The sequence below is a fragment of the Phyllostomus discolor genome, chromosome 8 (assembly GCF_004126475.2).
Source record: "Phyllostomus discolor isolate MPI-MPIP mPhyDis1 chromosome 8, mPhyDis1.pri.v3, whole genome shotgun sequence".
Taxonomy (NCBI): domain Eukaryota; kingdom Metazoa; phylum Chordata; class Mammalia; order Chiroptera; family Phyllostomidae; genus Phyllostomus; species Phyllostomus discolor.
Window position 1 is genome coordinate 93,802,651 of NC_040910.2, and position 14,253 is coordinate 93,816,903.

At 38.3% G+C, this 14,253-nt stretch overlaps 1 protein-coding gene across 1 annotated transcript in view; it reads left to right on the forward strand.

Moving 5' to 3' along the window:
* Nucleotides 1–961: 961 nt before the first annotated feature.
* The window catches only part of USP32 (ubiquitin specific peptidase 32), a 138,117-nt gene continuing 124,825 nt past the window's right edge, over nucleotides 962–14,253 (forward strand). The window contains 1 exon segment of the mRNA XM_028521827.2: nucleotides 962–1,161. Coding sequence (XP_028377628.1) covers nucleotides 1,104–1,161 — 58 coding nt within the window. The 5' untranslated portion in view covers nucleotides 962–1,103.

Here is a 14,253-nt window from a genome sequence, read left to right on the forward strand (position 1 = left end):
AAATCAATACAACAATAATACAAGAATAAGTTGCATACTCAGCACTGTAAATCTATTTTGCCCCACACTGAATATTTTACAATTAAAGAATAAAGTTTTTATTTCTTGTTATTTCTGGTAACCCTCATTTCTAGTGGGGAGCAACTCTTGGAGAGAAACAAGCCTTTTGCAGAGCAGTTTCTAAAGAATCTGATCTAGAGGCAGGCTCAGAGCCAGGGGGAGCGAAGGGCACTTGGGCCTGTGGGTATGAAAAAAAATCTAGTCAACTGAGGTGGGGGTTGGGACAGCGCGACAAAGGAAGTCAGTGTAAACTTTGTCACAAGGTTCACTTTCTTCAGGGATCTCCCCAGTAGGATTAAGAACTCTTTCGTCACAGGAAATCCTTGAGAGTCTCCTTTCCTTTTACAGCCCCCAAATTTCTCTAACGTAAGGAGTTGCTCGCCTGCCCATTCTTTTCTCCCAGGAATCCCACCCCTCAGACCCCAGTTTCCTAAGATTCCACATCTTTTCCAAGATGGATCTTGGACTAAGACAGACAAACTGTCACTTGCTTCGGCCCCGCCTATCGAGCGTGTGGGCGGGAAGGACGGTCTCGAGCGCCCCGGAAGTCACCTCCCCCAGGAAGGGGGAGGTCTCGGACCTCACAGCTTCGGATTGGCGAGAAGGCGGGGATGACGCGTTACGCGCGGGGTCCGGCCCCTCCCCTACGCCCCTGCAAGCGGTTAGATAGGGCGGGAAGGAGTGAGTGGCCCTCGGCGGCCATTACCCGGAACAATCCCTGGCCTCGGTTGAACGGGTGGGAGGGGGGTAGGAAGGAGGGAAGTGGGCGTGAGGAGGGAAGGGAAGGGAGGGGAGGAGAGAAGAGAAGGGCGGAGCAGGAGGGAGGGGAAGGGGCGGGGTGGGAGTGGGTCACGTGATTCGGCATGGAGGCGGTGGCGGCGGCCGGGAGGAGCCGCCGGGGCCGAAGCCGCACTTGTTAGTGTTGGGGGGAGGAGGGGCCCGGGGGACGCCGACGCCGTCACCCAGGGACGCCGGAGAGAAGGCAGGAGAGGGGGTGGGGGCGAGATCAGGCTCCGACCCCCGACCGAGGGGATGAGGGGAGCATGGGCGCCAAGGAGTCACGGATCGGATTCCTCAGCTACGAGGAGGCACTGAGGAGAGGTGAGGGGGGAGGGGTCTGGGCGAGCTGCCGGGAAGGCCAGCGACGGGCTGCCCAGGGGTGGGTGACCAGGAAAGGCGGGGGGCGGGGGGCAGGTTGAGGGCGTGGGGCGCCTGAGGCGGAAGGGAAGGAGGCCAGCGATGGGGAATATTGTGGGAGAGAAGGGTCGGGTGGGAGCAGTGTGGGGAATTGGGACTGTGTGGAAGGGGGCGAAGCTTTCCCGGAGAGAGCTATCTGGCTGGGCAGTGCCCGTGCTCTGTGGTGTCGTTATCCTGGATGGGTCCGGGGAAATCCTCTCTCCCTTTTTTTGGGTGGCACCAGCCCTTCCAACCCCCTCATCTCTTACTGCCATTTTTTTTTATATCACTCCTTCATAAAAATTTCCAACAACATTTAACCTCGCACCTAGCAGCCTCGGCCGAGGAGAGAGGAGGAGGCTGCACAGCCCTGTTTGCTGGCAGAAGCCCCTTCCAGTTGTGGACTCTGCTTTTTCCGAGGGCCTTTGCCAGTCTCTTGGGGGCTGTCACCACCCACACCCTTTGAGCGGCTGACTTTGCCAAGAACGACCTGAAATTAAGTTGTGTTTGAGGTGAGATGAGGCTAGACAGCTGGTGTTGCCACAAGACCTTGTCTTAGGTTTCATCTCCTCCGATGTTGGCCAGAGCCTTTTATCGCACTTGATCCACTGTGCTCACCCTCTCCCCATAAAATGGCATTCGGAAATCCAGCATTCTGATATTGTGTTATAGCTCCCTGTAGAGACTGGCCTTGCTGCCAGCCCCAGCCTGCTGCTATTGGCTCTGATGCACAGTGTGTTGTTCACAGCCCCAACCCCCTACCACTTACTCTGATAGCGCTGTCTGTGATCACTACAGCACACGCTCTCTGGAGCGTCTATTGCACAGTTTATGGCTGGAATGTGACTTAATTTTTCTTGACTGGGATTTGAGTGTGTGTATGTATCTATGTGTGCTTCTATTTCTTTGCAACATTTCATGGATTTTCTTGGTAAGAAGTGACAAACTGGTTTCCAACCCAACCGGCCATACTTGTGATGGTTTTAATAGCCAAGGATGTAAAGTAGAAATGAGATTTAAAGGCATTCAAAACAAGAATATAGTAGTGAAGTCTTGTTAATATGTAGGAAGAAAAGGGATAAATTCGGTGGGTCATCACTTGAAAATAATTACAGAATTTAGAGCGGTATGGTGGACTGACCAGAATAACAAAAGTGTGCTTTTTATGTCTTTTAATGTGGAACAGTATAGTGATTGTTGTATGGACAGTCTCGCTTGAATTTTTTTCCTTGCCTCAATATGAGAAATATTCCGAATTCTTGATGTGGTTCCAGCTTCAGTAGGCTAGTCATTTCCGGGATGCTGTTGAGCCTGACAGGTCTGGCCTCAATTAGGCAATGGCTTATATGACATGAAAGAGGACATCAGTCTGAGTTACAGCTTCAGGGTTCAGAAGTGTTTAGTTTCTTAAGTTTGAGGTGGTTGTAGCTGGCATTTGGGAATTCTGAAACTTTTATCCAACTCTAACCTGCTTACTCTCATGTCAGACTAAGATTGTCTTTGTGTATATTTTAATTACTTATTTTACCCTCACCTGAGGACATGCTCATCGATTTTAAAGAGAGGGAAAGGGAGAGAGGGAGAGAAACATCAATGTGAGAGAGGAATATCGATTAGTTGCCTCTTGTATGTGCCCCTATTGGGGACTGAACCAGCAACCCAGGCATGTTCCCTGATCCACAATCGAACCTGTAACCTTTCTCATTTTACAGATGACACTTCAACCAGCAGAGCCACACCAGCCAGGACCTACCTTTGTATATAAATGAAATTAATAGTTGGTACATTTCAAACTGATTTGACTGAAGGTCTTTGTTCAATTTGTTGTGAAGTATATGCCTGTTGAATTTTAAAACATATTTGAAGAAGTAGTAACATTTATTCAAACCGTATTTAACTATTTGAATGAATTTATATTTTATCAGTTTTGCTGCAGAGGAAAATAAAAGCAAAAGAGAGAAGCAAGTTGATAAAATAACCTTTCTAAATGTAAACCAGAAGCTATTTTTTTAAGTAGGTAATTCTTTTGAACATGATACTATTTACTCTAGTAAATGTCAAACTTTAATATAGAGTTTCTTTTAGTAAGGTTATGGAAAGAATTTATAAAGTTTTTAATAAAGCTAAAAAATGGCTTGAGAACTTTTGTGGGACACTTCAGTAAATAAGTATTAAAACCTCCATCCATTAGTCTTACCTTTTTGTTTGTATTGTATAAGGTGAATGGAGGGAGATGAGGAAGGTAGATTGGACAAACACAAAAATGTGTTATATGAATCATTGTATAAGGAAAAAGCATGCTTGATAAACTACGGAAATACCTATCCCCTTGGCTTTATTTAAAATTATTGAGCACTAAACTAATGCCTAACCATAATTAGTATTAAAATGATAATCAAGTATATATTACCTCATGCAAACTGGAGTTGCAAGCAGTTTATCTTGCAGAATGGGGCCTTGGAAATGGAGTGTTATGTTAATGACAGATAACACTTAGTGAACCTGAGTAAAAGGGCAGTCTAGTGAGTTCTTATTTACATTTCAGAAGCTCTAGAAACTAGGAAGATTGGTTTTGCCTACTATTTTGGCTAGACTGTTTATCAGTTATATAAATATTAATGGTTTTCTGAAAGTATGCCTTAATAATTTTTTAAAAGGAGATGTATTAATGGTGGCTTTTATTTTTGGCTTGTATCTGTTTTTCTTGAGTATCTTGGGTAGAACACAAATAAGCCTTCCCCTGAAGGCTTGACTCATTTTAGATTGCATGAATTTTGTAAAGTATGCCTGCTGCAATTAATGAGTACTGAGAATTTTAGCAGCTATATTCTGTATCTCTTCATTTCTAATTTTACATCTATCTAAATGTGTGACTTGTGTATTCCTAAAAATTACTCTAAATGCTTGGAATATAGCATTAAAAAATGAAAGATGAATTGCAGATTCATGGCATTTCAAAACTCCAAGAAACCATAAAAATCTCCAATTCTTTAATTCTTTTTTCCTACTCCTGTCTCTTTTCATCATTCTGGAAACAGAATTATAAGGCTCCCAGCCCCAAGAATTGCTTAATTAATGTTATTCTTAGCTTTTTAAAAAAATATTTTATTTATTTATTTTTAGAAAGATGGGAAGGGAGGGAAAGAAAGGGAGAGAAACCTCAATGTGCAATCAGTGTATTGGTTGCCCCTCACATGCTCCCTGCTGGGGACCTGGCCCGCAACCCAAGCCTGTGCCCTGACTGGGAATCGAACCAGCGATGTTTCCGTTCACAGGCTGGTGCTCGATCCACTAAGCCATACCAGCCAGGGTGGCTTTTACATTGTGGTAATAAAATACAGTGGATAAAATTTCTTCTAAGCCTTTTCTTTAAGTAGAATTTGGCACTTATATTGGATTAAGTAGCTGGATTGTATAACAGGTCAGAAAGTCATGTAGTGGATTCATGTTTTTGAACATCTCATTAATTCCTCATTTTTACTGGGTACTGCCTATGACAGGCGCCACAGGAACAAAGGTTACTAAGACCCTCTTACTCTGAAGTATATATACCTCAAGGTGTATGCAAGTCTCCATGGTGGTGGGGATAGTAGTAATAAAATTTTAGGACTTTTGTTTAAAGTTCCATTTTGTTTATGTTTGATAATGTACATAATATCTTTAAAAAGTAAAACATATGTATACTATTTATAAATGATTAACATTTAGTGTATTAAGTGGGACAGTATTGTGGAAGGAAATGCTAGTGGAAGGCAGAGTGTGTGTGGGCATAGTTGGTGGCCTAGAAGTGTCCTAACACTGTACTCATTTCCTAGTATGTGCTCAATAATTGTGTTAAAGAATTTGCTTTCCCAGTCACTTAAAGGTTGTTGTATTTGCTAGTGGAATAATTAAGCATGTAAATAGTTGAAGATGCCGGTACTTTTCATTTTGCTTACCTACCAACCTTAATATGCTCTAAAACATTCACTCCCCAACCAAGTTACATACTATTAATACTAAAATTTAACTAATATTCTACCACCTATGATGTGATGTTAGCTGGTTTAGTATATCATTGTATGAATGAAAATTGCATTCACAATTGGTACCTTCTGCAGTATTTTCTTTTTAAAGCACTTGTTAGCCTTCATCTGAATTTATTACATTTACCAGTGAACTTTCTAACACTGATATGGAATTGTAAGTTTTGGTTAAGCTCTTTGCAGGTGTACCTAGCCAGCTGTTACTATATGTAAAGGAGAAAAATGGGTCAGTTTTAAATTAGTCTGCTTCCATGCAGCCACTTAAGTAGTTAACAGAGATGCTGTTCTTCATAATCTCCAGTTTGACATTCTATAATGAGTGTCAGTGATGAAGAGGAGATAAATATCCCAATGAACCCTGGGTTTATGGGGAATAGCCTCCCAATTTACCAAACTGTAAGCTGCTGTTCTTATTTTTTCTTTTTTGTCTTTGTGCTTGGATAGTAAGACTTAACAGTGAAAACATTCAGGGTTACCTTCCAGAAAGATATGTAAATAACCTGGAAATGGGAATGTTGTGATCAACCAGTAGTAACTCCATGTTTTCTCAGGCGAAAGGGAAAGTTTTTTGCACTTGATTATATGACAGGGCACAGGAAAAAATTAGGGTAGTGATTATTATTCCTTCTGTGACTAATAGAAAATCTAGTTTTGGAGCACTAGAGATTAATGGTGAGAGTCTGGATTAGAAGCTTTAATGTTAAACAGCTGCAGGGATGGTGGGATTTTATTTATAAATTAAGAGTTGGTGGTTTGATAGGGGTACTGAGACTAAGATTAAGATGGAACTAACAGTTCTTTTCATACTGTATCCTGGAAGTATAGCTTCTTTTTTCAGGGCTTGTTTATGTTTCTGCTTTTACCTTTTGCTCTTCATATTTGTGTTTAAATTCAGACCCTCTACCTCATTTTGCATGCCAGTAAGTTCTCTTATTCCTTTCATAAGTACTCTTGGAGGTCAGAGGTGGATAGTTAATTACTGACATAAATACCTGATAAAACTAGCTCTTTCATATTTACTGTTACAGTCAGAAGCATCTATTAGAAAACCTATCTATATAAAGATGAAGGCCTCCCCTTTACATCCTTGTTTATTAGGAATTTAATATTAATTAACATGAAGTTCTCTATTTTAGGGAAACCCTAAGTTTATCACTACCTTGCGAATAAGGTTCAGGAAAACAGATATTATGAAACCATCCTGTAAATGGTTCTTGGAGCCCTTGATATTGGACTGCATTAAAAGCAAAACTATGCTAAAATGAGGTTTTACAGAGGAAGTTTTCCAGCTTCTCTGGGATTTCTATAAAGAAGTTAGATTATTTTAGCATCTTACTTACCCCCCTTTCTTCTCAATCTTTTGGTTTTAATTTTTATCACAGTGATATATAGACATAATTTAGAATCAAGTGGTTATATAGAACTTGTTATGAAAATAATAGTACTACTCTTATCCTCTCTCCCTCACCAATATTCCTCTACCCATTGACCAGTACTATTTTTTAGTACTTTAAATTTATTAATTAGGTCTTTACCTTTATAGCTCAACATAAGGAAAAGGCTTTATAAAGATTGCTATGGTTTCTTGTCTTTTCCTAATGACTTGTGAAAGAGTCAAGAGAGATTCCATTATAAAAGGACTCTTTTATCAGTAAAGGACAGAAAACTATACTTGAACAACTATTAAAATAAAATTTAAAAAACCAAAACAAAACAAAAGGACCCTTTTATCAAGGTAGGTCTCCCCTATTCTGTCCCATGACAGTAAATGGCACCAGTATTCCAACCCAATTGCTAAAGCCAAAAATCTGGAGATATCCTTCCTCTCTTTCATCATCTGATCTACTCTTTTATCTCCAGTTTGAGTATTACTCAGTCCTGTTTGGTATTCATTTCAGACTATTAACTTCTGCTCATCTTCACTGTCACTGCTCTAGTCCCAGCTGCCATCATCTCTTGCTAAGATACCGTGCAGTGATTTCCTATTTTCACACAGCAGCCAGTGCAATCTTAAAATCTAGATCAGATCTTGTCATTCCTTTTCCCTCAGCCTGTTTTTCTTTTCTCAGCATGGAGAGCTTATTTACAAATATTCACAAGTTTTCTGCCCTATTCTTTATACCTGAAGTCCCAGCTCTGATGGCCTTAGTAAGGCTTTTTTTTCACCTTATATGACGTCTTCTGTCACTATTGTGCTATTCTGTATAGTTTATAGCCTTTACTGTAATATGTCATTATGATGTTTATTGATAGACATGGTGCTGAATCCCCATTGCCAGGATAGGTGCAGTGCCTGGAGTACTTTGAGTGTGTTGTAAATATTGGTTGGCTGGGTGAATATGTAAAAAGATAAGTGATGGAGAGAAGATTTGGAGCATTTGCATAATGTTTGTAGGTTTAGGGGTAAAGAATGGACTGCTGACAGAAATTAAGTATACTAAGCAATGTATCCACCTCAAAATGTCTTTTAAAGGTTTTGAATGATAGTTACAAATGTAAGAGCCTTAAATGTAATTTTGTTTAGTTTGACTTAAAGTTGATACCTAATAATATAAATTCCTGAGTAATTATTGAGAGACTAGTGTGACAGTAAGTATTGTGCTTATGAACACTTGAGAATGCCTTTTGGTAATATATAACATTTAATAATATTACATATGAAATTATTTATTTGTTTATTACATGATTAAGATTTTATTCTTAGGGGAAGGGAGGGAGAACGAGAGTGAGAGAAACATTGATGTGTGAGAGAAACATTGGTTGGTTGCCTCTCCTCTCTATATGGACTGGGAACCAAACCTGCAACCCAGGCATGTACCCTGACCTCAAATTGAACAGGTGACAGACATTTCACTTTGTAGGTGGTGCCCGACAAACTGAGGCACCCTGGTCGGGGCTCAAATGATTTACTGGTCAAGGCTGAAATGATTTATTTTTATACAGCGATCTTCATGCACTTTTTATCCATGATGACAGGTATCATTCTACTGCCATATATGAGGTTAGAGTTGGAAACTTACATGCTTAAAGTGTTAAACAGAGTTACTTTGGAAGCTGAGAATAAAATTCACAGCAATATTCAGAGTGCTGTCTTACCGGTTTTAAACAATCCAGGTGATTTTAAACTAAATTTTATGAATATTTTTAGAGTGTTTTTTTGGCCTAATAATCTTTTATACTCCATGGCTAATGCCTCCCCCTCCTTTCTCAGTCTTTTAGTTTTAATTTTTATCACAGTCAATTATGGATATAATTTAGAATCAAATGGTTATATGGGGCTTGTTATGAAAATAATACTACTGTTATCCTCTCTCACCAGTATTTCTCTACCCATTGACCAATACTTTTAGCATGTTAAATTTATTAATTTGGTCTTTACCTTTATAACTTGAAATAATAATGCTTGTAATATTCTTTTTTCCCCCATTTAAGGAATATTTATTGGCTTTTTACTATAAAAGCTGAGGGTTTAGTTCATTATTACTTGCTACCAGTCCCCTAAACACTTGCCCTCTTGTTTTCCCCCCATTTCTGCATCTTGGTATATTATAATTTTGTTTAGATCATTGTTTAGTGTGTATATAATTAGACCTTTATAAATGTTTTCACAGTTAAGCCATTTAATAGGAGGGAGCCCCCCCAAACCCAGAATTATCCTCTGGAGAGTGAGCCCCTTGTAGTACAGGCTTCCCCTCCTAGGTAGTATTCTAGGAACCCATTTGTATCAGTCAGTGTATCAGGTGGTGGTGTGAGAGGCTGCGTTTGGCTTTAGTGAATTTTTTTTTAGGACTCTTTCAACATGTTTGCCAATTTCATGGTGGGCAATTTACAAATGCACCTATCTACACTGCACTGAGTGTTCAGCAGTTTTTGACCAAAAATGTCATGCCTCCCCACCCGCCCATTCACCCGATCTCACACTGAGCAACTTTTTTTGTTTCCCTGATGAAAAAAGTCCTCAAAGAGAAACATTTTGCACTAAAAGGCATCAAAATCAATGAGTTAAAAAACTGTTTTGATTAGTGAAAAACGTGGAAAAAACATCTTGATAGGTGTATTGCATCAAGTGGAGAGTACTTTGAAGGTGACTGAAATTTAAACCTGTAAGAATAAATACACAATTTTTAAAATAAATTCTGGGGTTTTGGGGCCCCCTCCATATACCAAGATTATGTTTTCTTTCTTGTATATGTAATTTGCTCCTAAATATTTCCGTTAATAATTGCTTTTATTTTATTTGTTTACATTTCTGCTTACTGTAATTCAACCTTGAAAATCACCACCAATTGTTAAATCTACTCCATGTGTACATATACATCAGATATTCACTCAATTCACATATTGAAAAATCTTTTCCTGGAGCCTCTGGCCTCCTCCAACCTGTACCTATAACTCTTGTGCTCAAAGCATAGCTGCCACCGGGGATCTTCTTTTGCCACTATTCTGGAGATCTTACGTTGGATCTCCTGTTTTCTGTATCCCTGTTTCCTTGCTCTTTGTTGATTTACTCTTCCATTTTGGTGGCGCTCATTCTCTGGTAGTTTCCTTACAAAAGGTGCATGGGAGGTAAAATTTTGAGACCTTCACTCTTAATCTGGTGCTTTCTTTAAAATAATTTGTATATCTCCACTCTTCTTTGTACTCTGTAGTTCCTAAGAAGCTTTTACATTTTTACCAAGTAATTATTCTGAAGTTACTTTTTTAATAATCCTTATATTTGATTGCTGGTCATGTGGGTCTTAAATTAAGCCTCAGGGTAGATTCATTGCAGTGATCTGTTTTTTATATCTCTATATTTAAATGTATCTTTTGCTTTTAAAAAGGGGTTAATTGTATTAAACATGTCATTATGTCATTTTGGGCTCCACTTTAAAGTTTGTTTTGGAATCTATTAGTGAGCAGCTGTGGTGGGTTTGTAAGAGTTGTTTCATTAATAAATTTGGTGTAGAGATTTAGTTTATGCAAGCATCTGTAAATGAAATATTTCACTTTGTGGAGTTTTATAGATCAGAAGTTATTCTTTGCCAGAGGATGCTTGAGAATACCTCTTTGCAGCTGATTATTGAAGGACAAAAATTGCTTATTCTTTGCAGGTTTAGGGGTATAGCAAGGAGCAATTATCTAATGGGGCAATTATCTAATAGTGGGAGCATTTTATATTGTCATAGCACTGGTACCATAGAGATTGATTGAATTTGACAGAAGATTGCCAAGCAAATATATTTAAATAATGAAAGAAGTAGGACATCAGCTGAATGAGCACTTGACAGTAAATAATATTTTGTAGAAAAATTTTGTTCCATTTTGAGTGAAATAATATAAAAATATGCTCATTTCAGTAGAATCCAAAATTAAATACCCCCCCCCCCCCCCACTGATCAGCTTAAATATTGCACATCTTTGTGATTCAGCCATGGGTCTAATCTGGCTATCAGTTGAGATTCTTCCTTTTTTGCCTCTGTTCACTATTAATCGGTCAAGTGTCCCTTTAATGATACCTTCTTATTATCTTCCGCCCGTTTCTCCTCCATCTTTAATGTCATTGCCTCAGAAAGTGCCTTCATCTGGCTCCTGGGTTATTAGTCTCTTACTCCTTCAGTCCATTCTTCATATTTCCAACTGGATAATCTTTCTGAAATATACATCTGGTTATTTTACTCAGGTGCCCTTCGGTTAAAGGTGTGTGTGTGTGTTTTAAGATTTTATTTTTTTACTTTTAGAGAGAAGGGAAGGGAGAGAGAATACCATCAATAGGTGAGAGACAAATTGATCGGTGCCTCTCACACACCCCCAACCAGGGACCCAGCCTGCAACTGAGGCATGTGCCCCCACTGGGAATTGAACTGGCGACCCTTCGGATCACAGGCCAATGATCAATCCACTTAGCCACACTAACTGGGGATAAAGGTGTGTATTGATGTGCCATTGAGTCAGCTCTAACTCCTGGCGAAAGGGGATGAATGATGTCCACAATGTCCTGTGGACATTTCAACAGCCTTGCTCAATTCTTGTGGGCTCATGCCTATGGCTTCTTTTATGGAGTTTATCCTTCTCTTGTTTGGTCTTTCTCTTTTCCTTAGTGGAAGGTATCCATACCCTATGGTTTGGAGTTAGTCTTTTTAGTGTGGCACAGACCTGGTTGTTTCTGTGATTTGGCCCCTGTCTGAAAACAGTGTGCCTTTGAAGATGCTGCTTCCTAGATCTCAGAATGCCTTCCTTTATTACTTACTTACAGTTAAGTGCACAAATTTAATGTTGGCTTGATAAAACTTTAGGTATATGCCCAAATAACCACCATGCAAAACCAAAATAAAGGACATTTCTAGCACCCCAGTAGGCTATCTCTTGCCCTCTTCCAGTTGATAACTGCCCTTTAGAGGTACCCACTGTTCTGACCTCTATCACCACAATTTTGCTTGTTTTTTGAATCTCATGTAAATAGAATCATACAATATTTATTTTTTTGTGTGTATGCATGGTGAACTCATTTTTTAAAAAACCTGAGATATAAACTAATTTTTAAAACCAAGTTGTAAGTCTTTTCTGTATGAAGCAATTTCCTGAAAAGACTGCTATTGTCTTAAAATTAGGGCCAGTGTATCCTTTTTGTTTCTAGATGTTCTTATGAAGAACATGCTCATTGATGAAGTGACATGCATCTTTCTTCCTGAACTATCTGCTTTATTAGATCCTCATCCATCAAAACCAAATCCAGACAGCAAGTCTTCCCAGAGGCCTTCTCTGATATCACTCTTACTTTCTCTTCCCCTTTCTGCAACACAGTTTTATTATAGTAGTTATCACACTGCATTATAACTGCAAGTTTAATTGGCTGTCTCCTCTTCTTTGTGAGTTCTAAAATCCTTCAGATAAGAACTATGGGGCCTAGAAGGTAGATACCTGGCAGGACTTATAAAATGTAGACTTAGTGTCCCTGGAATAAAGGAGAAAGCTGATGGAATAAAACTAATGTAATAATCTGGTAAATTGTGTTTTTATAGTATAAATTATGGTTGTTTTATGACATTTATGCAAACATTCAAATGTTCCATGAATATAAACATTTAAAATTTCGGTTAAAAAGAATGCCTTCTGGCTCTAAAATAAAATTATCTGAATCCATGAAGCACTCAGTAGAAGATACAAAAGAAAAAGCAAATAATAACCTTCTATGTAGAGACCAGTAAGTTTCTAATTTGTGTTGTAATTACCATCTTTGATAAAATTTGAATACCCACTTTTTGGATGAGCCTTAGTTGGGTTGGATCTGAGGCACTCACATTTCTCATAAACAGCACTTTCTGGTGTGCAAAGAAAACATGGGAAAGTCATGTCAAAATTCCATGCAATTTTAAGAATGCATTTTTAATATAATTTACATAATTTAAAACTTTACATATTTTGACATGTACCCCTGCTTAAAATTTTAAACCTTTTCTCCACAAGCATTTATGTGGGCTAATTAGTTTGCCATCCTCATTTCATATTTATGTGATTTATCTAGAGTGACTTTTTCTCTGCCTTCATCAATTCTTATTTATATTGTACTAAGTGTACAGGACTGGAAAGATGAAGCTAGATTATGAGAAGGGTTTATTCTCATTTGATTCTACTCATCTTTCTAGACTTCTAGAGTTTGCCTAAATTCTCCCTTCTTTTCTGGACCATTCCTGGATTATTTAGCACTTAAACCTCCTTAGAATTTCCTGTAACTTAATTTGTACCCTTGGTATTTTAATATTTTTACATACATAAAATATTGTTTTGTGTGTATTCAGTGTCTGCAGTAGATTGCAAGTTTCTTGAGGAATCCTTTATTTAAAAACCATTTGTACTCTTTGAAGCACAGATAGGGTTTAGCATCTGCTTGTTGATCAAGAGAGCCAGATGGTTATAGTCATTACTGTCTTTATATGATTGTGATGTGTTGCTTTTCAAGATCTCCTTTTTAACTTTAATTTTCATGTCTTCTTACTTTGTTTTAAGATCTACCTTTTAACTTTAATTTCTATGTCTTCTCAGTGTTTAAATAACATATGGCTTATATCTTAAATGGCAGTTTTATGTATGAGTATGTTAGAAGAATTCATCAGAAGATAGATAATTGTAGGTTGCACTGGAAGTTAGAAGACTTTTGCTCACGTATGTGTTTTCGTCATTTGGAGGACTTGCAAATGCACCCAAGAGATCGACTTTTCACCAGTGACTCTTGTGATTCTGGCAAAGATAAGCTAAGCTGAAAAAGTAAACTTTTCCATTTATCTTATTATCCAGAGTCCCTATACCTGGGAAAATAGATGCTTATGTATTTCCCTATGCAAGAGAACAAAAAGTAGATTTTCAGCTTTTCAAAGTTTTCACATTTATTAAGTCCTTAACAATTATCTCCTAATAATTTTTAAAAAATTTTCTTTAACTTATACTAGAGCTAATTTAACATTTGCATTTTTTGTAAAACCCTTTCTAAAAGCTATACATATGTACTTTTCTAATATTAACAAGTAAATATATATACTTTTTCTGATATATATGAGAAAAGCAAAAATTACACTAAAGTATGATTCCTGATTATAATAGGAATATAATATAGCCTTATGATCAGTATTGTATTTTCAGCTATATGTCTTAGGATCATTGTAAGGGACTTCTGAAATATTTCAAGTGAATTTTGTCTGATCTTCACAAACAAACAGGTATGTTTATAGTTTTTTTTTCCCCCTGGCTTTACCAATTTATTGTAATTGTGGTAAACTATACATAATATGAGATTGACTGTTTTGACCATTTTTAAAAGATTTTATTTATTTGTTTTTAGAGAGGGGAAGGGAGGCAGAAAGAGAGGGAGAGAAACATCAATGTGTGGTTGCCTCTCCAGTGTCCCCTACTGGGGATGTGGCCCACAACCCAGGCATGTGCCCTAGATTTGTAATTGAACCGGCGAGCCTTTGATTTGCAGGCCGGCACTCAGTCCACTGCGCCACACCAGCCAGGG